Source organism: Bombus huntii, chromosome 1 (assembly GCF_024542735.1).
Source record: "Bombus huntii isolate Logan2020A chromosome 1, iyBomHunt1.1, whole genome shotgun sequence".
In the NCBI taxonomy this organism is placed as follows: Eukaryota; Metazoa; Arthropoda; class Insecta; order Hymenoptera; family Apidae; genus Bombus; species Bombus huntii.
In genome coordinates, this window is record NC_066238.1 from 19,879,860 (window position 1) to 19,902,704 (window position 22,845).

The window sequence follows — 22,845 nt, forward strand, 5'->3', positions numbered from 1 at the left end:
ATAACGTTTTGTTATGTAACGTAATACGTTATAACGTTATACCATATAACGTAATACGTTATGACGTTACACCATATAACGTAATACGTCATAACGTTATACCATATAACGTATTACGTTATAACGTTACACCATATAACGTAATACGTCATAACGTTATACCATATAACGTATTACGTTATAACGTTATACCATGTAGCGTAATACGTTATAACGTTATACCATATAACGTAATACGTTATAACGCTATACCATATAACGTTTTGTTATGTAACGTAATACGTTATAACGTTATACCATATAACGTAATACGTTATGACGTTACACCATATAACGTAATACGTCATAACGTTATACCATATAACGTATTACGTTATAACGTTATACCATCATTTTTCAAGTAAAAATCATGCGCTATAGTGGTCAGTGATACCAAACTCCCCCTGTGTTCTCTTCTATAATTAATTATAGTTTTAACAACAACGTATTTGATTGTGTAATAAGCGTACATGTGACCATGTTGTCATTTTTGAAGGTTCCAAGTTATGTTGATGATACTGTACATACATATGCACTTATGCACATATACATGTATGCACTTATATACATACGGTTTAGTGCACGCTAAAGAGAATTGGGGAGATTTTACCAATAAGACCGAATTGAAATGAAAACTTAGATAAATCGTGTAATTATTATTTAAATTCAATTTTTAGCTTTGTATATATATAAGCAATTTCGCTGAAGTTATAATATTTTTATACATTTACTTGACGCCAATATTACACTTTATAATTTTTTAAATATAGATACCTTGATTTTTATAAGTTATATAAATGTAGTTTACTTGTTTTAATAAAATACCATTTTCGGTAAAATGCTTTACAATTAATCTTTTAATTAAATAGAAATTAAGTAACTAAATTGAAAGTATGATTACTGCTTCTATGTGTACATCGAAAGTATTTGAAAATATGTACATAAATAATTGATTTTTAAATAACTTGAAAATCAAGAGATAAAAAATAGTATAAAAATAATTTGTTTGGTAATAAGTAAAGCCTTATTTCACTTAAGGATAAATTTAATAAAATTAATATTTAATAGGAAACTAATCATTTTTCATCTTATTTGCGTTAATTGTAAAAATTATACTTGAAAGCTCAATATAAAACTTTAGTTTCCTGAATTTTTATATTTTTATTGTTATTTTAAATTAAGACATCACTTAAGGTAAGATTAATTCGAATTTCATTTTACGTCAATGATATATTCATTTTTATGAATTTTTTTATAAGAAATCCGAAATCAATTTTTATATTATTAAGTAATATGTTGCTTTTAAGCTTTCAAACAAAAATACAGTCATTTTCTTTTAGATTATTTGAAATTGCTTAATTTTATTTACAAGTGTTTTGCTCAAGGACGACATTGCGAAGTAAAGTCTCGCTACAAGAATTATAAGTATCACAATGAAAATTAACATAACAAGACACCATAACATGATGGTATTACAAAATCCTTTAATAGATATCTTATTAATTTTCTCAAAGATAATCATCGATACATATGAATCAGTGATTACGGTAAACATTAAAACCTGAAAATTGCCAACGCCTTTCCATGTTCGCTCCGATTCCGAATAAGTCCTGTTTAAAGACTTGAGGAAATCGTTGCATCAGTGCTTCTACTTCATTGGGTTTGATACCTGGTTCCATTTTTTGTAAATAGGACCATAAATAATCTACACTTGCACCAAATGGATGAATATGTAAAAAGGTTGCTATTAATCCTATAATCATAAAAAATGTATTTATCAAATAAATAATATTTGAAATAGTTGGAAATTCATAGAATGATTCATGGAAACTACCTATCAGCTTGGCATCCTTCTGGGTAATTTGTACGAAGTTAGACGTTAAGACTAATTGCTTCGGAGTTCGGGGCTCCTCACTGACGTCATCATCTTTATCTAACGTTATAATCTCGCTCTCACGAGGTTCTTCTTTTTTCGTGGCATTCAGTTTGACAGTTAAATCTTTAATTTTCTGGTCATCTTGTGCTTGTTGTTTCCTTGATTGCATCAATTGTTCCTGCATGCCTTTTAAAGTTTGTTGCAACATCTTCATTTGTTTATCCTTCGCATCTATTTCACTTTTTGTTTCGGATTTTAGCAAATCTACCTACAAAATAAAATAAAAATGTATTCTTGTTTGTTTTACTATTTCTTTTTTTTTATAACAATTTTGTCGCATTACAACTTAAACATTAAATCAAAGTCATCACATACTTCATTTTTATATGCCTCTAATTGACACCGAAGACTATCATTTTCCTCCTTTAATACTTGTAATCTTTCAATATCATTGTGTGCATCCGATTGATTGCGTGTTTTTTTGCGTTGTGGTTCCTCTTCTGAGTCAGAAACTTCCATTTCTCCTTCACCTTCCATTAGAGATTCTTCCAGCTGTACTGCTTTAATCTCCTATTGCAATGAAAAATCATCACTGAGTTCATCCCTATTCAAATTTATCAATAAAGACAACATCAAAAAACATGCCTATATATACATATGTATGTGTGTGTGTATATATATATATATATATTTATATATATGTACACATACATATGTATGTATATATCTGTTTTTTTTTAATATCACTATAGGTAAAAAGTTGATAGAATATAGTTTTAACTTCAACCATTTCTCATAATCTAATGTATTTCAAAAAATGCATTTCTATAATGTAAAAGTCAGTTTAAATATTATGCACATAAGATAATCCTTATAATGGATGACGACAGTTCACTTCTTAAATAAAAATTGATGTTTTCAGAAATCACCCAAAAGATGCTTACCTGAGTAAAATTTCATAGAATAGTTTACATAAATAAAGAAGTAAACAAACTAAAGAACAAACTAATAAGAAAACAAGTATAGTAAGGCATATATGATATGCCTTTGTGTATACGTGTGTAGGGGTTGTATGTGTCTCGATCAAGCATACCTATCTTTAAAATACAAAAATGAATAGGTTTATTTCTTAACTATATATCTATGTCCTTGTTCTCACAATTTCATTTGTATTAGCGTAAGATGAGAAATCCGCTTAATAAAAGTGAAAATTATATTTTAGATTAGAAATTGTTGTTGGTTCGATTGTTACCTGTTTAAACTCCAGTCAATGGTACCTGGCCAATTCAAATGAAAAAGTCTATTCTTTACCTTTCACGTTCCATAATTCCCAAAAAGTTTAAACATCAATTATACATTGTTTGTATAGAGTATGTCTGACAAGACGCAACAAAGTCATTCATACTCTTTGATCACTACTTACCTTCCTTTTTGAAAAAATGTGTTTGCAAAACGCGTGTGCCTGGCGCATGGATGAACGTGCATTCGCATAAAGAAGCGCTTTGTGACTCGTAAGACTTTGTCGATGATTACTGTTGTCTAATTGTAAAAAAAGTAACATACTGGACACGGGCTACTAACATGGGAATGCAAATACATACCGAGGATTGTTTCTTCCACATTTCGATGTTCTTCCGTTGAGCCTTTGTGAAGTGATCCCAGACCTTCTTGTGGCTGGCCGCAGTAAAGACGCGTTCAATCTGACTGACTGTTGATGACATGGTCGCATGTTGCATACAAAAACACAACAAATCTTCTGTTGTATACCCTGCTTTAAACTCTACATTCGTGTTGATCTAATACGTAACTCTCGTTAAAATCATCTAGTGTATATCACGCGTATGTCATGTAATTTATACACATTTTTGACATATTCTTTGCAATATTCAGTCACAGTATCGCAAGTGTTATCTGTACCCCCTTCAACAATTTTTCTATATCTTTCAAATTCAAACGTTTCTTTTCAAAATACATTTGTGATTTTAATGTTACTTGAATATTTATCATCTCTCACTTTTTTGTCTTTAGGAAAATCTTCTATATAGCAAATAAAGCAATAGAAAATAATCATGAAATTACTTATCCAAGTATAATATTTTCAAAAACTGCTTTCACCGTCGATCAGGGATCCTTATCGGAAGTGTTGCAATTCGGCTGTCAATCAGTCTTTTCAATGGATCACGATTAGTGCTTGTTTTCTTTAAGAAAATCTGCACTATTTTCCTAACAACTTACAACATGTAGAGGCTTCCGACGTTAAAACGATGATCTTACGCTACGATTCCACATGTCTTATTTTGCACTAAATAATACACTAAGCTATTTGTCGACTACTTGTATTATAATCGTATTCATATAAAATTGCTACATCAGGTTAACTGATAGATTAATATACCATATTGAGAATCATAGCATAATGTCATCTCCGCAACGAATATTTAGCCCATCACCCTTAATCCTTAGCATTGCAAGCATGCAATTTTTAGGTACACTATGTTTCTATAAAATGAATTTTTGTAGTATTTGTGCTCTTTTGTTCAATCATCAGAGCCTAGAATCAGAAGACAGGATATCTTCACCCACCTTATTTTCTCCTACTGTCTTTGATCCTTCTATCGAGTTGTCCCGATCGTGCATTGACCACAATACACTCGTTACATAATAAATTTCTTACAATACATCTGATGTTCTGATCTTAATAAGAATGAAATTTTTCCACAACTGAGATTCGATACAAAACGATCGACGATGTAACTTTCAATGTTAAAAATTTTATTTAATTTCATGTATTTGCCATTGGAAATGTCAGAATCTTTAATATCAAAAGTGACGTACTTTTACAATTATTATAACAATAAATTCTGCATTTATTATATATATATGTGTAGTCTAATTTAGCTAATAGGTAGTAGCTAAAAATTTACTAGATATACAACAACAGAAAGTACGCACTTCTGTTATTACAAGATAAGCGAAATTCTAATGCAACCGCATTTTATCATTTCTCGTATCGAATACTTAAAGAATTTTAGGACCCTTACTTTATGGTAAAAAAACTTACCAGGTAAAGCAATATGTATGTAGATTTGCTCTTGTGTACATAAATAATGTACAGTGGTACAGAGCCATGTTATAGAAAAAAATATATATATAAACATGTATATAGTTTATAAAAACGTACATTGTATTAAGAGTCCTTGCATCCTTCCTTTCATAAGTTCCTTTGCCTTCTGAAGTTCCTCTTCGTATGCGACTTTTTCTGTGAGTAACCTTCGAACGTGAGAATTCGTTGACTGAATCATCGAATAAAAAGTGTTAGCGTTGCGTTTGGTGCAGTCTCCACGCTCGAGCCATGTTACGACAACCTGGAATGATTTAATGCGCTTGTTTTGTAACGTGACAGAACGCGTTTTCTGGAATTCAAAAGTTTTAGTCTGCAGAAACGCTTAACAACGCTTAAAATATTTTACATAATGAATACGTTCACAATGATAATTACTTACTTGCACCGCTTTCATAAAAGTATCGTCCTGCTTAATTTTCTCGCAAATATTTGATGCTTCATGATCTGTATAATGTACTACTGGAGGAGGACTGGACGGTGCCCTCTGTCTTTCTTTTTCAACTCTTTCTCTGTGGCGTTGTTCTCTCTGTAGTTGACGTTGTCTACATTCCCATTCATATTGGTCATCCCTAGCCTATATTTTTTATCACGGTATAAGTAAATAAACTAGTATTTACGTATTTACTTAATTTTTTATATATTAAAAGATACTGAGCACTATGTACAAACCTGAGCAAAATCTACATGAAGCCTGCCTGTGTTTGCAGGGTCACCACTGGATCCTATTCTAACTCTATATCCAGATAAATAAATTGCAGCATCAACACTACTCTCCAGTACGAAACGTATATGACAAAAATTTTTTTTAGAAAGTCGTAAAGTAGTTATTTCTCCGCATCGCTCAAATATTTCTTGAATAATCGTTTCCGTGATGTTTTCCGGCAAACCTACATGATAATATTTACAAGAAGTTATTAGTTTTATATTAATTTTGAGTTTGTGTACAATATACAGACAGAATAAATTGAAAATACCTCCGACAAAAATTGTTCTGCATCCTGGAGGCCTTTCACGGGTTGTTGGAGGTGGAGCATTTGGATTTGGTGGAAACAGTGTACAACTTTTACAATGTATAATTTCTTTGGTACCTTGTGGTGTTGTAGGTGGAGGAGGTAAGGCACCACTCATAATTTGGGCAGCATCGTTCATTATTTGTTCTGGTCCTAATATTTGTGCACCTATCATACTACCATCGTGTGACATCATTCCCATACTCATAGGCCCATAACTATGAGTATGACCCATATGTGGCCCAAGTGTCATTTCACTCATCATAGGTCCCATTGGACCCATTGGACCCATTCCCATCACTGGATATCCTACTCCCATTCCCCAAACTCCTGTTGCTTGTTCCATTTGTGTTCCCAAATTCGGAGTATTACCAGTATTTGATGATGATGGAATTTCATTACTATTCGAATTACTAGTATGACTGTTATTGTTACTGGTAGAATTTATACTGTTTCGATCATCTGGTCTTCGTTCTTCTCTTCTATCTCTTTCGCTTCTTTCTTCCCTTCTTTCTCTATCACGTTCCCTTCGATCGCTTCGATCACTTCTAGATCTACTTCAAAAATATTGTATAATATAATAAATGCAGAAAAAATGCATAATATGATTATGATGTTAACATAATTCTATAACTTAATTACGTGAAACAGTAAGCGAGAAAACAACCTTCTATTGTCTCGATTATCTCTATTGTCTCGGTTTTCTCTTTCACGTCGAATGTCACTTTTTTCATTTCTTTTATCACTATTATCTTCAGAAGCTTCTCTAACTACCGGTGGTTGGTTTTTATTTGTACTAAATTCTAATGGAGAATCATTCATTCCTGGCAGTGGTATCGGTGGAGGTAAAGGAGGAAATCCTTGGCCTGCCAACTCCATAAAACTTTGTGGACCTGCGATTGGAGCAAGAGGTCCCATCGGTCCTATACCTAAAGACATACATGATATCCTTAAGTACGAGGATTTTTCTAATTATAATAAGATAAATGAAACTTTAAATACAGTAATAAGGAATACGTGTTTCGACAGATGTAAATGTATTATAATGTAAAGTATATGGTTATGACTTTCAAGCATACCCATTGGTGGCATAGCGGCCGCTGGTACACCCGGAAAATTGTAAGCCATTTTCTATTAAACTTTTCACAGTGCTGCAATTATTCTTTGACAAATTACAAATAGTAAAAGAGATTGAAGAAAATAAGTTTACTCTTTCGGGATTCTAGATCATATCGTTGCAAGCTCTGCATCCAATATGGCAGGAAAGCGAATGTAACCTCTTTAGTTTTAAATTTCTCAATCGGCTCATTTCTTCGATAATTTTGATGTTAATTAATCTTGTGCCATGAGAGACAACGAGTGTACTAAAATTATCGGATCGAATGTAATTTTAGTACCGTATAAGAAGAAGCACGTTAAAAGGCTGGTATCGTTTACCTGTTATCGATTGTCGACATCAATTTACGTTAGCAAAAATATCCGCCATTTTTAAATCGTTCCTTATGTTTCTTTGAAATAGTTGGCAAATTAATATAATTTGTTCTTCAATAATTATTTAATATCACTGACATTTTGTATTATATTAGTTTATTTTCAGGTATCATGAATGGATGAAGTCCGCAGAATTACGATATTTTACTGGTTCAGAGATGTTAACATTGGAAGAAGAATTTCAAATGCAACAGCGATGGCATCAGGATCAAGACAGTAAGTAACTTTATTTTTAAACTACATGTTCAGTTCTACTGCTGATATATTTTTATTTGTTTTAGAATGTACTTTTATCATTTTGGAAAAAACTGTTTTTACTACATCTGAAAACGAGATAGGTACATAAAACATTATTCTATGTTTAACGCTATTCTTTTCATTATGTATCAATATCAATGAATTTTTTAGAAGCTATGATTGGAGATACAAATTTATTTTTTAACGAATCAGATCAGCCAAATACTGCAGAAGTTGAAATTATGATAGCAAATGTTACTTATAGGAGAAAAAAAAGAGGTTGGGAAGCTATGATTCTAATGCTTCTTTATGGTATATGTTTTATGATGTCTCTTTTTTCTGTCATTTATGCGTCTTTTTTTATTTTAATAAAAATTAAAATACTTTTCTCAAATTAGGAATCAGCGTATTAAATGTCACTAAATACATTGCAAAAATTAAATTTGACAATGAAAAGAGTATAAAGATGTTCGAAAAATTGGGATTTCACAAGGTAACCTGTTTCTTAAAGTATTCATTTAATAGGAATAATACTTTATTGTCAAAATATATATAATTTATATTGTAAAATAGATAGAAAGAAGCCAAGTTTTCCAAGAATATACTTTTGAAAAAATAGTAAATCGAGATTGGATAGACTGGTTATATTCTGACACTAATATGGATGTAATTACTTATGAAGAGTATGATAAAGAGAGAGAGAGAGAATAACCCTGTCCATGATTTGTAATATATTTATAACAGAATCAGTAGTATTAAATGTTTTTTCATAATTTTCTTATATCACGAATTATTAAATCATGGAATTCTAAAAACGTTCAAACATTTGTAACTAATATGTTATATCATTTTATGATATTAAATAATTCTCAATAGCGTAGTTAGTTACAATTGACATAACTAAGCCGTGATTGCTTTTGATTGTCTCTAAGTGATCATAGTTGACTACACGTGTGTGGTGTACGCAACTTCGACGAAAAGCTGTTTTGAACGTAAAACTTTTTTACGTGTTCAATTAATTGAAAATATATCTAATAATATATTTGATGTAATCCAAAATATACGTAAGTAATTAACTTTATTTACACTTTATTCTTTTTTCGTTCGCTTACATTAAGTTTGATTTTATTGATAACGTAGAAAAAGTTTGCCCAAAAATAACGGAAAAATAGACTTAAACTGAATGAATCTTGTTGTCATGTCGATTTGTCATTATGGAATGGCTCGAAAACTTTATTGATTATTTAAGATGAAAGATTTTTTACAGCACGAATGTTTATGTTATCTAAATTATAATACAAATTGAAATTTACATGCATCTATCTTTGTACATCTTCGTCTTATAACTCTATACAAATATAGAAAAATAATAGTGTTATTATATAATATATTTAATTTATGTTATTTATATATATATAATTATTGTTATTCGAAAACTATTACAAAAATCTGCAAATGTTACTCTATATGCAAATAAATATTGGCAACACAATGAAAGTGATAGAAGTTAAAGATATTCTTTCAAGTTTATAAGTTTTTTTCCCTGATAAGTGCATTTATGTAATTATTTCGGAATATGTTCTTTCTAATCATTGTAGAATAAAAAAGTGTATAATATTCGAAAAAGATCGTAGGTAGGTTAAGCGATAATTTGAAACAGAAACGGATTAGAAAATGTGTACCGAAGGACGACAGCTATCTACTATTATTCAACACGTACGCAGAGATATGTATTATATTTCAACGCGTATACAGATTTGGAAGAAGGTATAAGTATAAAAAACAAACGTTGTATAAGATAAGAAACTGTTTGACCCAAAAAAACTCTAAATTTAAAACAATTAACTTTTGCATTCCTCTTACAAGATATCTAAGAATTATTCGCCAGATTTCTACATTAGTATTGCGTTTATGAAAATTCGGAAAAATTTTTCCTATTTTATTACCTGTAAGAATATACCGCATTGCGGCACTGTTTTGCCTTCTTCGCCTTATTCTATCTACATCTATCAATGTATCTCCTGCAATTATATTTAGATAGTGCAGAGCCTAAATAATAATTTAACTACGTATTAATCACTTGCTGGTTTACTTTTTTGTAAAAAACCGAAATTTCAGTGATCGATGATAATAAATTTCGTTACACAATGAGCACGGTGAGTTTACAAAGAAGAAAATAATTCTGATAATATTGCAATGTATAGTAGATACATATTTCTAGTTCCAATTAATTGTACCATGTTCGTTATAATCAAATTTTAGAATTTTTAGAATTCTTAATAATATTCGTTGCTTCAAATTCTTTGAATATCTATATTAAAAAATCTTATCATTTTTATATATGTAACATAACGCATCAAATTTCAGATAATAAAGCAGAAGTGAAATTGAAATTGGAAACCCGTGGAAAACTTTTCACAATTATGTCTCTATTAAAAGTATTCCAAAAGTTGAAAAGTTCCGCGCAGAAAAGACCATTACTCTTCAATTCAATGATATACGGTTCTTTTTATACCGGTGCTGAATTCGCACAACAAACTTATAGTAAAATATTCAAGGTAATATCTCTTTTTGTACGATCAAGGTATACGATTGAAAGGATCAAAATTTCGGGGAAAATATTTTAACTAAAAATAATATTACGTAAAAAATAAACAATATATACAGAAGAAGCATATAATGAATACATATATAAAGAAAGTTAACAGAATAACAAACAAATTTCTTCAATAAAAATGAAAGCCAAAGCAACTACGAAAGGTATAGTAGTATAATATATACTACTATATCACAAAAATATGTTATTGTATAATATTTGTTAACGTTTTTAATTGATTAATTGTTGCGATTGTAGTTTTCGTTATCACCGGTATCAGCAAACATTGAAGAGACGAATACACTTGAAATTAAGAAACCACTATCTCTTTGGATAAGAAACTTTAATCAAAAGTTGGGTTTATTGGATGAGAATAACTCAGCGCAATCGAGAAGTTACAATTGGGCTCAACTTAAACGATATGCTATTTATGGTTGTTTCATTGCAGGACCTATACTACATGGATGGTACCGCGTATCACTTTATCTTTTTATACAATGCTTTATGCTATTTATCCGTTTTTATCACTTATCATCTATCACATTATGCTTTTCTGGTTACATAGTAAGGCACTTTATGTATTAGGCGCATGCATATGCATATGTGCTTATATATGTGTCTATACATATATATGCAATTGTGTTTGTAACAAATGGAACACGAAAGTTATTGAAAATGTCTAATTTAATAATTACAATATCATTAAACGACTAAATTTTTTTTGATCATACAAATATATTTTTTCTTTAAATAGAAATTGAACATTTAAAATAAATTAAAATATAAATAATAACAATAACAACAATAACGACAACGATATTAAAAATTAAAGCACTTGATATTGATATTAGAAAGTTAAAAAAGGAATTATGTATATATATATATATAAATCCTATATCGATATATAAAAAAGTTGTCAAGTAATTGGTTGGTTTTATTTGATTTTGATAACGTTGATCTTTCGTAGACGCTTGTTATTATAAATATCAACATGAAATAAATTGTCTGTCCACTGGATGACGATCGCACGATTGCATTCATCGGCACGCTGGTCTTCTGTCGACTTGTCACCTTCGGTGAGCTTATTCTATTTTGTGATTTGCAAAACTTGCTTGTATTGTATTTGTTAATGCCAATGTTATCATGAACTATCATGATAAAATAATCTCTTTCCATAAAAAATATCTTTCCATAATATTTATTAATTTTAAATTAACATTTAAGCTAACGTTTAAGAATCGACTAAAAATCAATTAAATTATTCAATGTTGTGTTTTCATCAGGTACAAATGGTTGGATATATTTTATAAGGGCCAAACTATAAAAATTGTCCTCACAAAACTTTTGGTCGACCAATTTATTCTTACACCGCCATTAATTACGCTGTTTTTCATCAGTTTGTATTCAATTTCTCTGTATCACATATATATATATATTAATTTTATATATAGTATTCATATTTTTTCAATCCTTTTAAATAACATTACACATCTCGTTATCATATTCCTTAATGTTTTAGGTATGAGTTTGATGGAGGGTAAATCGAATCCATTGGATGAATGTAAAGCAAAATTTTTGCAAACGTTCAAGGTAATTTAAATTATTTTATTCTTAACAGTCAATTGATTCTAGTTTTCAATCTAGTTGGATTTCTTTTTTATTTTTAGACTTCCTGCATGTACTGGTTACCAGTTCAATTTTTAAATTTTCTACTAGTACCGTCAGCACTACGAGTCTCCTTCGTTAGTATCGCGGCCTTTTGTTGGGTAAACATACTCTGTTATTTGAAAAGTATGCCTGTATCCGAATGTAATAATAATCAAATAAAATATTGATTTCCTGCGTTAATATCTTTGTTTCTGCATGTTAAAGTTCACTAAAAACTTAGTATAACAATGAGCATGACATATTTAAATAATTGTAATTTAGTTTAGTTTAATATATATAATATGTAAACTTAAGTATTTGTCAAAGAGCATTAAGAGCATTAATAATTGTAATATTTTTAATTTCTTTCATGTAGGTTCCGTAAAAAAACTCATTAGCTTAATATTAGAAAGTGCCAGAATAATTTGAAATGTAAAAGTATAACGCGTTTATATTTTTAATATGTATTGTAGTAAATATAATGTTACATTCGAAAATGGAAAGCTACAATCAATTGCACTATGACAAGTAATTTAATGGAATATTCTGTTGCAATGTTATCAATTTTTATGAGGAGAAATTAAAGATTACCTTATGATATAATTATTATATTCCAAACCATTAAAAATAAAAATTTTCAACTTTAATTTATATAAACCAATCAAAAACTTGATAAAATTGTGAAATAAATAAGTCACCTATATGTATATAGTGAATTTAGTGTATATACAGTATATCAACATTAAATATATGATGTATATAAGTTATACATATGCATAGTGGAATTGCTATATATAGGATATTGCTATATCTAGGAAAATATTTTCATTTTTTCACAGAAAATGTACACCCTCAAACTGATATTTAATCTAATAGATAAGTAATACTCTGATTAGTATTGCAAAGAAAATATTCTGAAACAAGGAAGGGAGGAAATCACATTATTTCGATATAACAATACGATTTCTATCAGTAAACAAATAATATTCCAATATTGCTTTTAACTTTTAAATAGAATTAAATTTGGAATACAAAAAGAGATATATCACGTTAAAGAAAAATTTCATACTATTATTATCATTGAAATGTGTTTTCAATAATACAATGCACTAGTATGAAAATATTACCTTCCATTTTTGAAACAAGTAAAATATTTTTATTACTCTTAATTTGCATGTATGTTCATGACACATATACGTATGTAAAATGAACTAGTCTCTTCATTTGACACAGTTTTATGAAAAAGATTTGATCATTGTACAAACATGTATTTTATAAGAAAAAGCTTATTTCATGTTCAAGGCAATGAAAGATTATATGCATTTCACGTTTCTATAATAAATATTGTTCATATAAATGTTATAATATATTAATTATATAATACATATATTTGTAGCAACACAATATGTATGTATGTACCATTATGTATGTAGAATCTGACTGATTTAGCTTACATTATACCTACTGTGATTGTATAAAAGAATGCATAAAAGGATAGGCCATGGAAGTTTATTACTTCCATATAGAATATCGCACTATTTATAGTTTTACACTTATTTTGGAAATCTAAGTGATTGATAATCATCACAGAACAAAAATACTGCAAATAATATTGAATTCAAGTATTGAACAAAATTTAAACACTTAGACATTCATTCAGTATGCTCTACTTTCATTACTTCTTTTTTCCACACATTACATTACTATACAATACTTAGTTTAAATTTCCAAGAAGGATATTATGTATTTTGTTAGAATTTTATACGTTTCCATTAATCCGCAAATAAATATTACATAGTAATATTATTAAGTAAAAATTGTTCATAATGTAATATATAATACTGTCACCTTGATTTGACAGTAAGCAAAAAGCATTTCAAGATAAAAGTATCTTCAAAGAGTATATCAACTTTGTTATATTTATTTCATTTTCATATTATGTTATCAGAAAGAACCACTTATTCGATATATGTATTTAGATCAATTGAATTTACTACTTGACCATATTAAACTTTCTAAATTTGTTGATAATGATCATACGAGAATATTAAAAATTACATCGTGTTTACTTAAAAAGTATTTTTTATAACGTTATATGTATGTATAAGATATAACGTGTATTTTTATGAATAAATATGCGTACGGCATTCGATAGCATTGTGCGATTACAAAACATTATCTATTTGCTATCGGATCGATTGATCTACTTCCTCAACAGTCTTAATAAAACGACTTAATTGGTTCATCTAATATTCACTTTTAACAATTAGGAAAGGCACCTAAGAGGGATCCAGCCCTACCTTGTAGATGAAAATATATTCATTGTTCCACTGGCTGTGCGTTTTCTTATAAGACGTGCTGCCACTGTAAACGTTTAATTAAAAACAACATTATGCAACGTTTTTAACTTTCCCTTTTTTGAATTTTTCTCTTTATTTTGGTAAGACTTACCAGTTGCATCTTGTGGAGTAAGTGGTTTGTCTATCACTTTTTGAATTACACTTATCCATTGTGATCTATCATCATCGCTTTGAGCAGAAAGGAGATAGGTTCTATCTGGTGTTTCAAGAGTAAATGAAAACCCTTGATCCCTTGCACCCGGAGGTACTCCTGTTTTTACTGCAAAACCATCTGAACTGTGTCCCAAGAAGATTTCACCTTTTGGATGTGCATCCTTCAAATTGACACAAAATAAACTTATTAATTATCTTTCAATAGTAATAATATACTTGTATCTAGTAAATAAGTATGTGCAGACCATGGGATCGTCATGATACATTAGTTTTCGTCCGTCTAATGTGAACCATCTTTTCTTGTAAGCATCCGTATACCTAGGTCCAGTTTTCCATAAAAACCCTTCACGTGGGAAGTCTCTAGTAAGTTGTGAAAGTAATTCAGCCTCGGTTGCTCCTGGATATGCAACTTGCAGACGATGTAACTTAGCGCATCGTATTGCCAAATACCAATTTGTAATTACTTCTGGATCTTCATGATATACATAGATATGTCTTGTGGTTCCATCTTTCATAAATGATATTTGTAGACTGTTTTGATTACAAGTTTTAGGAGGAGCAAAAGCCACGTTTAACTCCGATATTCTAAGGACAGCTTTGGGTTCCTTAAAACATAATAAAACTGGTAAGAATAGAAATAGTACATACCAAATATTAAATAAATATTTATAATTAATGTTCATAAACCTTATTTTCTTTAACATGATACTTGAGAGTATCATCTGCCTCACAAAGAACAAATTTTCGAGGATGATATCGCGAATCTTCTTTACCACGTTTCATTAAAAATCCTTCCATAAATCCTGACACATAATGATTTTGCCTCTCTGGATGACAAAATTCTTCTCTTTCATATTTTGCTCTTATCCATTGCTCTATCAATACTCTGTTAATCGAAAAGGATGATTTTTAGAATATATTTGTTTCTAACTTATTGTTACAAATACATATATAACAACGTACTGTGGTGCATCCGGATTTGGTCTGCGATAACATGGAGGTACACGTTCTTCATAATGAAGCCTAGCTGCGATATTACCAACTTCTCTAATTCTATTTACTTGAGAATCTTCCCACCTGTCCAGTTTTAAATGCTTAACTTTAGAAATATGTGCACCCATTGATCTATGTATACCTGCACACCTTGTGCATACAAATATTCCTATGTTATAAGAAGCCCATTCTGGATCTGGAATTTAATTCCGATTAACCTTATGAAAATATTTTATTTTCTGATTTTCTAACATAGCTATAATTTATTCAAATATAGATAAACATAAACACATATGACTGTGAAAAAGATTTCAATAAATAAAGAAATATGATATGCATTACTTTTAAAATGACAAAACAAGCTAGCTACTCATTTTAAAAGAATAACACATAATGCTATATATCATTCCAGAAAGATTTTAGCAAGAGAGGTAAATAAACGTAAGAAGTAACACAATCTAGATGCATGAAATCTCTTTATTACTATATACAATTATAAACTGAACTGGTACCAGATATTATAGCGACACCTTTAAATTCCTTACATAAAAAGCATTCCAAATGAAACAATTTCAAGATTCTTTAAAACAAATACAATATTGTCTATTTTAAATATAATTCATACAAAAATTTGTAATCACACAACATCATAAGCCTTATACTATATGCATAAACGTAAACTAATTACTGAATTAATAATATCACTTTAGAACAACGATGTTGTACAAAGCAAATTTTTTCAGTTAGTTGTAACAAAGTAAAGGCAAATAAAAATAACAGTTTCAACATTATCATTTCTAATACTAGAGTTATAATTAAATTATTTTGGGATTTATCCTGAATAAAGTTAGGAAAACAAGATTTCGTATTCAACTAGTGAATAGTTTGTAATATAATAGAATAAAATAAATCCCCGTTAATGTCTTCTACATTACGATACGGTAATGCTTCTTAGAAAACCCACTCACTCTTTGCCCCACAATCCGCACATACATTATTTCCAGGTTTTTTGAGGAGTTCTGCTAACAACTTCTCGTTTAAGTCCGCCATCTTAAAACACTGACAAACAGCAATAAGTGTATATGCAAAATGCAAAGATTATTCGATACGAAGAAGGTTAACTCACTTAAAAGACTCTCTACGATTAACACATAAAAATATGTCACCTAAAATATTATATTATATATTATATTAATTTGTCGTCTAATGGAATAGAAATTTTTATCTTTAATTTTAATTTTACTTTCGGATAACGTTTTGTCTTTAATATGTGCTTAATCATGACCAATTACTCCTGCTATTCTTCTTTGTCACTTGTCATTTAGGACAGTAAACATACAAATTTGTAGAAACCAAGCTATTAATTTTCAAACTTTAATATGTTAAATTAAAGAGGAAATCAAATTTAGAGTTATACTATTCCCAAAGTGATATTTTTCCACAAAAAAATTACTTTGTTAAAAAGATATGTCAACATATATATATATATATTAATATATATATATTATATATATTAATTTTATTATTATTTGTTAAGTTATTTAAAATCATTATATTCTTCTGTTAAAAGAACCTGAGTAATATTAAAAGAAAATAACATTTTACAAGAAAATAGAAGTGTGTTAAATTTAATTTCTTAACTTTATTTAAATATTATGTTTTATATACGTACATATATTTCTAATTACAAAGCTAAATAATTATAAAATGATATCATTAGTTATATTATATTTTGAAGAAATAAGAATTTAATAATAATGTAAATAGTTTCACCAACTTGTTTTTACAATTATCCAACAGATTCAATCATTTTTTACCATCAATGCAGTAAGAAAGATCAGATCTATAATCCGTACTTTGTGCAGTAAGAAATAAATATCATTAACATATTTGTATCATTGATTACATATTGAACATTTTTATGCGATTGATTTAATGGTATTGTATTGAATATTGAATCATTATCATCTTATTTCATAGTTATTAGGAACTGTTAGGACATTATTTGTTTAAGCATCACAATACAATAACTTGGTATCGTATATTCATATATATACGTAAATACCATTATCGTTAGGAATTTTCAATTTTGAAAATTAACATTTAATTATACATTATATTTCTTTTATAGTTCATAAAGTTACCTAATATAAGCATAAAATATGTTAAAACAACGTTAAATTGATTAATCGAAATGTAATAAATTTCTCGAATTATTTAGATATGTTAAAGCGCGTGTAGACCGAACCTTGTTTATATGTTATTAATTCGATTAACTGTAAATAATGAATGTCACAGAAATGAAAAATATTACAAATCTATATAACTACATTAATAGTCAGTAGTAACATCATAATACATATATACATATGTACTTATGTATATATATATATGTACTTATGTATATATATATATGTATGTACACAGGATTAATACTTAACTTTTATAAGAACTAATTAAGATGAAGCATACATGCATATATATTTAATGGAATGTTAGATTACGAACATTTTTGTAATATTTATTATTCTACTGGGTATATTACATGATATGTAGATATGTAAATAATTAAATATCAGAAACATAAAAAAACAAAAGATGAAAGCAAAGTTAGGAAAGGAGGATAACAGTGATTCTAGTGATGGAGTAATTTATCGTTTGTACAGGGCCACCGAGTGTAATAAGCGACGCGTTCTGCCACTAGCTAACCAATTTTGATTCATTAATAGGTCGACCTGTATGACCTAAAGTGTCGGAGACTGCTAAACGAATTAATTTACCCACATTCTTTTAGTGCGAATACGCAATATGTGTGCCTTTCTTACACAGGAACAAAATTTTGTTTATTCTCAATTGTGATTATTTTTATCCGTGAGTTATCTCTATCAGTTGCATACATAACGTTGTTCTACATCGAATGGAAAACAATACAACTTAAAAATTACTTCGCAATGTAGAAGAATTTTTTGCCAGTTTTATTATAAAACTGTGCAAGATGAAGGTAACTGAAATTTGAATAAAAAATACATTTTTTCAAATTTTTACTCGATATTAGTAATTTAAGTATAAATCCCATGCCTTATCCATATGTATATATATATATATGTACATAATAAGTAACTTTTTCAATTCTTTCTCAGTGAAACACGGCAATGTATGTTCGAGTTATGTTCGAGAGTAAGTTTCGATATTAGTTTTCATTCTTTGTTAAAATTATTGCTGCAGCCTTAACTGTATCCAAAATTTATTATAATAACGAATAAATTATATGATATACATATTTTTCAAAAAGTTTTCTTTTCAATATGTTGTATGACCGTATGTGTATATATGTATACTTTATCTCTGCTTATAAACATGGTTAAACCATGAAAATGAAGTTTTTACTTACGAAAACTTGAAATGCTTACAGTTTATTTCGTATTTATTTCTAAATCTGTATGACGTTACAGCACTAATATTTTTAGTTAATGTAAAATTATAGGAATACACTATTTTATCAATTAATTATTATGAATATAATCCTTTTTTAAAATACAATTACAATATCGTTTCCAGTTAATTTTTGCGAAAACTAGAGATAGATTTCCAAAGGATAGATTTTTATTTTACAACGTATAGATTTTTAAGTTATACGTTTTCTGTCTTACTTACAATTTTTATTTTTAATTATACAAATTCATAAGCCCATATGTGAATAAATATAGTATACGTATATTTTGCGAAAAGAAAATTAATTTTATATCTTCTTACGAAGATATGTAATATTTTACATAGAATCCAATTAAAACGACATTACATTAATTAAATTATTGTGTTAAATTTTGTACTGTTTCAATACCCTTATTATGATTAGTTTTTATTAAAATAAGAAATCAGAAGCAGCAGCAAAATAATACAAACTATTTTTATAATTAGATAAATAATTGTTAGCATTAAGTTCAATTATAAGTAAAATAATAATAGTAACTTTTATATGAAATTTTTATGAAAACTTTCTCTTTTTATTTATAAGCTAAGTAATATTTGGGCGTTCAATCTCTGTTTATGACTTGAGAAATGTTGTTAATATTAATATTATTAGACAACAAAGTATTATGACAATTGAATTACTAATTTTAACAATATATGTATTATGAAATGTTAATGATTTTGTATGATAAAAAATTTTGTTTTAAGTTTAATTTAATATATTGTCACAGTGGAAATATTTGTGCTAATTTTATAATGAAAAATTTGCATTTTATTTGCGTATTAAAATAACTGTGTAAGGTATAAAGTTATTAATTAATTAATATTTTTTTTAAAAGGATCAATTGGATTTGCAGATGCAGTGGTTTGCCATAATGGTGTGTTTATATGCTGGTGTAGCAAGTGCAAGGACAGAAGAAGATCAACAAACATCCTCTTCAACTTCGATTATTGGGATATCTGATGGTCTTTTAGAACAATGCTTTTACCGGCTATCTAGTGAATGTCCTGATGTTAAAACAACTCGATGTTCTTGTAAGAAAATTGTTTTGGCCCATAATAATCCCGAGGGCAATGCTGTACTTTGTTGCAACTTGGATGTTCAGAACTTTGAATTGGAACTTTCCTGTGCAGGTTATTATAAAATTATATTAATGACAAGTGAAATACGATTATTTTATTGATACATTACATGCACAAGTATTTGACATATGTTTCAAGGTTTATTGCAAGTATTCTAATAATATTTTGATCATTACAGGATTTCCATCAAACATATCATACATACATATAAGAAATGCAACATTGGATGTATTCAATGTAAGTGAAATTCGGTGGAGAAGGCTAAAGTCACTTGCAATTACCGATGGTAAAATTAATAGAGTGAAGGGACAATTTCGAATGATGACACCAACAGTTTGCTTGAATCTTTCAAACAATGCTCTCATTGAAGTAGAGAATAATTCACTTACTCGATTAGCTCAACTCACTACTTTGGATTTGTCTTATAATAATCTCACACATTTACCAGCCTTAAATACAATGAATGGCCGAGAATTTTGGCTTGATATTTCAGGTAAGTAGGAACTGGTGATAGATTTCAATATCAACATTGTACAGATTGTTTAAGATATAACATAGCTTTTATGTTTAGGAACAAATACACTTTGGTGTCATGACATTTACCAATATATTAATAAAACAGGAGAAAAGCAAATTAATTTCAATCATGAAAATGAAACTGTATGTTCAGCTAGTAAGACTTGGCATTGGTTCAACACTACAGAACAAGTTCCATTGAAACAAGTTCGATATCTTAGTTTGGTAATAGTTTAAAGACAAAAATTATATTTTTAGAGTCCAGTATCATGCGATATAAGTAGCAATTCAATTAACGTTCTAACGTGATATTTATTATCTAATTTTATTTCATGGGTCGATAGTTGCAAACAGAATGTCCAAAAGGTGATACATGGCAATGTCAATGCAACTTCAAAAGATTGGATATTGTCGAAGGTAAACCACCGACTTTAGCGGTAAATGTAGATTGTAGCGGAATTCAAATTACCGAATTACCTGAAAAATTACCACGCAATACTATATCCCTGAATGTATCATATAATAATGTACGTAAATATTATATTTTTTTACATTGTCTAAATCAATAAAGTATGTTAATTTACTTGATTGCTATTTGTTGATGCTTATCTCATCGATAAAAATTAAAGATTAATTATATAAAAATATAATACGAAAATAATATTTTTATCATTTTTATTATATCATTAAGTGATATGTTATTATTATTATCATTAATTGTTATAGATCACTGCATTAGATGATCTGAGTACCAATCCATGTTATGAAGATATAAGAGAGTTTTATGCAGACTATAATCATATATCGTCTATAAATAAATTAGAAGGGTCCAAATTTTTAGACAATTATGCTTTCCTTAGTTTACGATACAATAAAATTAAATCTGTAAGTAGAATTCAAAGAAGTTTGGTAAGTAGTAAATAAGAATATTTCAATATTATGCATGATATTTTAAATGCGCAGCTTCCAACATACATTTTAAGCCCTAATACTCATGACAAAAGTTTTATCAGTTCGCGATTAGTGAAGCTTGGAGGAAATGAATTACATTGTGATTGTAACACGGCCAAGTACCTAAAGGTAATATTTTGACTATAATTTAATATTGATCTGCATTTTTTCTAATGTTTAATGTTATATATTATAACTCAGGTATGGTTACAAACTCGCATATTAGATTCCGATGAAGTATTGTGCGAAAATGTAAAGGAAAAAGTTGTTGACTTAGAACCTTCAAAAATGTGCGTTTATCCTGGTGATTGGACAGATTATATTTATTATATTATTGCTACAGAAGTCGTGCTATTGATAAGCTTGATAGCTAAAGTATCTTATGATTATTGGATTTTTAAAACGGCAGGCTACCTTCCATGGCCAGCAAATAAAATGCCGAAACTACCTTGTGATTGGCTATGTGAAACGTAATAATATATTTTTTATATTTCATTTGTACCATATGTTTTACTGAAAGAAAATGAATTTTAATATTTCTATAAAATTAAAAAAACATGTTCTTGTGGATATGTAAAATATACACAAATAGGGTATGAAATGTTTTAACTGATGTGTATATTAACTTATGTGTATATTGTACAAAAATATATAATTACTTAAACGGTAAATACATAGTAGTCAAATACAATTACTCAGATTTCAACATTTTAAATAAAAGAAATGAGCTAGTGCCATGATTTTTAAGTATCTTTTTGTGATTAATATTCAAAAGTACAAAATAAAATTCATGTATACTCAAGTTTATAACATCATAATTGTAACATAATTCTTAAAAAGTAATGATAACTTTTTCTTATCAAAAGCAATTTATTTTAATGAATACCATAATAATCAATATTCATCTAATACAACTATCTTATAATGTGTGTTCATATAAATTGATCCGTATAGGCTAATACATATCAGATACACAAATTTAATATATTGCCATGTGTAATAAAGATGTGATATTTTGTATTAAATATTGTATTCAATATCTCAATTACTATTTCATAATGAAAATATGCTAATTAAGAATATAATATTGTTAATAATATATTTTTAAATATATAATATTTTTATACATGTATGAGTGTGTAAGTGTACATATAAAATCAATAATTATCCTATTATACAGACAATATAATATAGTATTGTAATAAACCATATCAGGCCATACAAATATATTTAACATACTTACTTAATAGTTTATCCTTTGATGATGATTGATGGATATATATAACATATATTTATAT

General features: G+C 28.3%; 4 protein-coding genes across 14 annotated transcripts; 2 read left to right on the forward strand and 2 right to left on the reverse strand.

Annotated features, from left to right (window-relative positions):
* Nucleotides 1-1,503: 1,503 nt before the first annotated feature.
* On the reverse strand, nucleotides 1,504-7,509 carry LOC126870972 (ecto-NOX disulfide-thiol exchanger 2). Of its 3 annotated transcripts, none has more exons than XM_050629258.1 (10): nucleotides 7,487-7,509; nucleotides 6,717-6,978; nucleotides 6,014-6,603; nucleotides 5,709-5,926; nucleotides 5,419-5,613; nucleotides 5,097-5,328; nucleotides 3,517-3,623; nucleotides 2,291-2,485; nucleotides 1,874-2,183; nucleotides 1,504-1,792 (listed from the first exon to the last, which is right to left on the reverse strand). In XM_050629258.1, exons 2-10 carry the CDS (start codon nucleotides 6,965-6,967, stop codon nucleotides 1,575-1,577), a joined length of 2,316 nt encoding a protein of 771 aa, XP_050485215.1. In that variant the 5' UTR covers nucleotides 6,968-6,978; nucleotides 7,487-7,509; the 3' UTR covers nucleotides 1,504-1,574. The 3 variants fall into 3 exon arrangements, with proteins under 3 accessions (XP_050485215.1, XP_050485205.1, XP_050485195.1); XM_050629248.1 differs by lacking the exon at nucleotides 7,487-7,509 and adding an exon at nucleotides 7,129-7,282 and having other exon boundaries at nucleotides 5,097-5,280; XM_050629238.1 differs by lacking the exon at nucleotides 7,487-7,509 and adding an exon at nucleotides 7,129-7,282.
* On the forward strand, nucleotides 7,076-13,925 carry LOC126870989 (mpv17-like protein). 5 transcript variants are annotated; one of them, XM_050629314.1, is made up of 8 exons: nucleotides 7,076-7,168; nucleotides 7,647-7,756; nucleotides 7,822-7,878; nucleotides 10,145-10,335; nucleotides 10,632-10,840; nucleotides 11,657-11,769; nucleotides 11,893-11,963; nucleotides 12,041-12,221. In XM_050629314.1, the coding sequence occupies exons 2-8, from the start codon at nucleotides 7,660-7,662 to the stop codon at nucleotides 12,206-12,208; spliced, it is 906 nt and encodes a 301-aa protein (XP_050485271.1). In that variant the 5' UTR covers nucleotides 7,076-7,168; nucleotides 7,647-7,659; the 3' UTR covers nucleotides 12,209-12,221. The 5 variants fall into 5 exon arrangements, with proteins under 5 accessions (XP_050485271.1, XP_050485290.1, XP_050485280.1 ...); XM_050629333.1 differs by lacking the exon at nucleotides 12,041-12,221 and adding an exon at nucleotides 12,397-13,925 and having other exon boundaries at nucleotides 7,093-7,168; nucleotides 7,636-7,756; XM_050629323.1 differs by having other exon boundaries at nucleotides 7,093-7,168; nucleotides 7,636-7,756; nucleotides 12,018-12,221.
* On the reverse strand, nucleotides 13,363-16,956 carry LOC126870979 (arf-GAP with dual PH domain-containing protein 1-like). Of its 2 annotated transcripts, XM_050629273.1 has the most exons (7): nucleotides 16,653-16,956; nucleotides 16,495-16,585; nucleotides 15,497-15,722; nucleotides 15,221-15,419; nucleotides 14,779-15,138; nucleotides 14,472-14,694; nucleotides 13,363-14,384 (listed from the first exon to the last, which is right to left on the reverse strand). In XM_050629273.1, the coding sequence occupies exons 2-7, from the start codon at nucleotides 16,574-16,576 to the stop codon at nucleotides 14,317-14,319; spliced, it is 1,158 nt and encodes a 385-aa protein (XP_050485230.1). In that variant the 5' UTR covers nucleotides 16,577-16,585; nucleotides 16,653-16,956; the 3' UTR covers nucleotides 13,363-14,316. The 2 variants fall into 2 exon arrangements, with proteins under 2 accessions (XP_050485230.1, XP_050485238.1); XM_050629281.1 differs by lacking the exon at nucleotides 16,653-16,956 and having other exon boundaries at nucleotides 15,497-15,744.
* A 1,116-nt stretch (nucleotides 16,957-18,072) lies between these two features.
* Nucleotides 18,073-22,679, forward strand: LOC126871250 (protein halfway). 4 transcript variants are annotated; one of them, XM_050629854.1, is made up of 9 exons: nucleotides 18,073-18,527; nucleotides 18,667-18,703; nucleotides 19,837-20,131; nucleotides 20,259-20,573; nucleotides 20,652-20,821; nucleotides 20,941-21,123; nucleotides 21,323-21,481; nucleotides 21,560-21,676; nucleotides 21,749-22,679. In XM_050629854.1, the coding sequence occupies exons 2-9, from the start codon at nucleotides 18,683-18,685 to the stop codon at nucleotides 22,019-22,021; spliced, it is 1,533 nt and encodes a 510-aa protein (XP_050485811.1). In that variant the 5' UTR covers nucleotides 18,073-18,527; nucleotides 18,667-18,682; the 3' UTR covers nucleotides 22,022-22,679. The 4 variants fall into 4 exon arrangements, with proteins under 4 accessions (XP_050485811.1, XP_050485815.1, XP_050485812.1 ...); XM_050629858.1 differs by having other exon boundaries at nucleotides 18,075-18,527; nucleotides 19,855-20,131; XM_050629855.1 differs by lacking the exon at nucleotides 18,667-18,703 and having other exon boundaries at nucleotides 18,076-18,527.
* The last annotated feature ends 166 nt before the right edge of the window (nucleotides 22,680-22,845 follow it).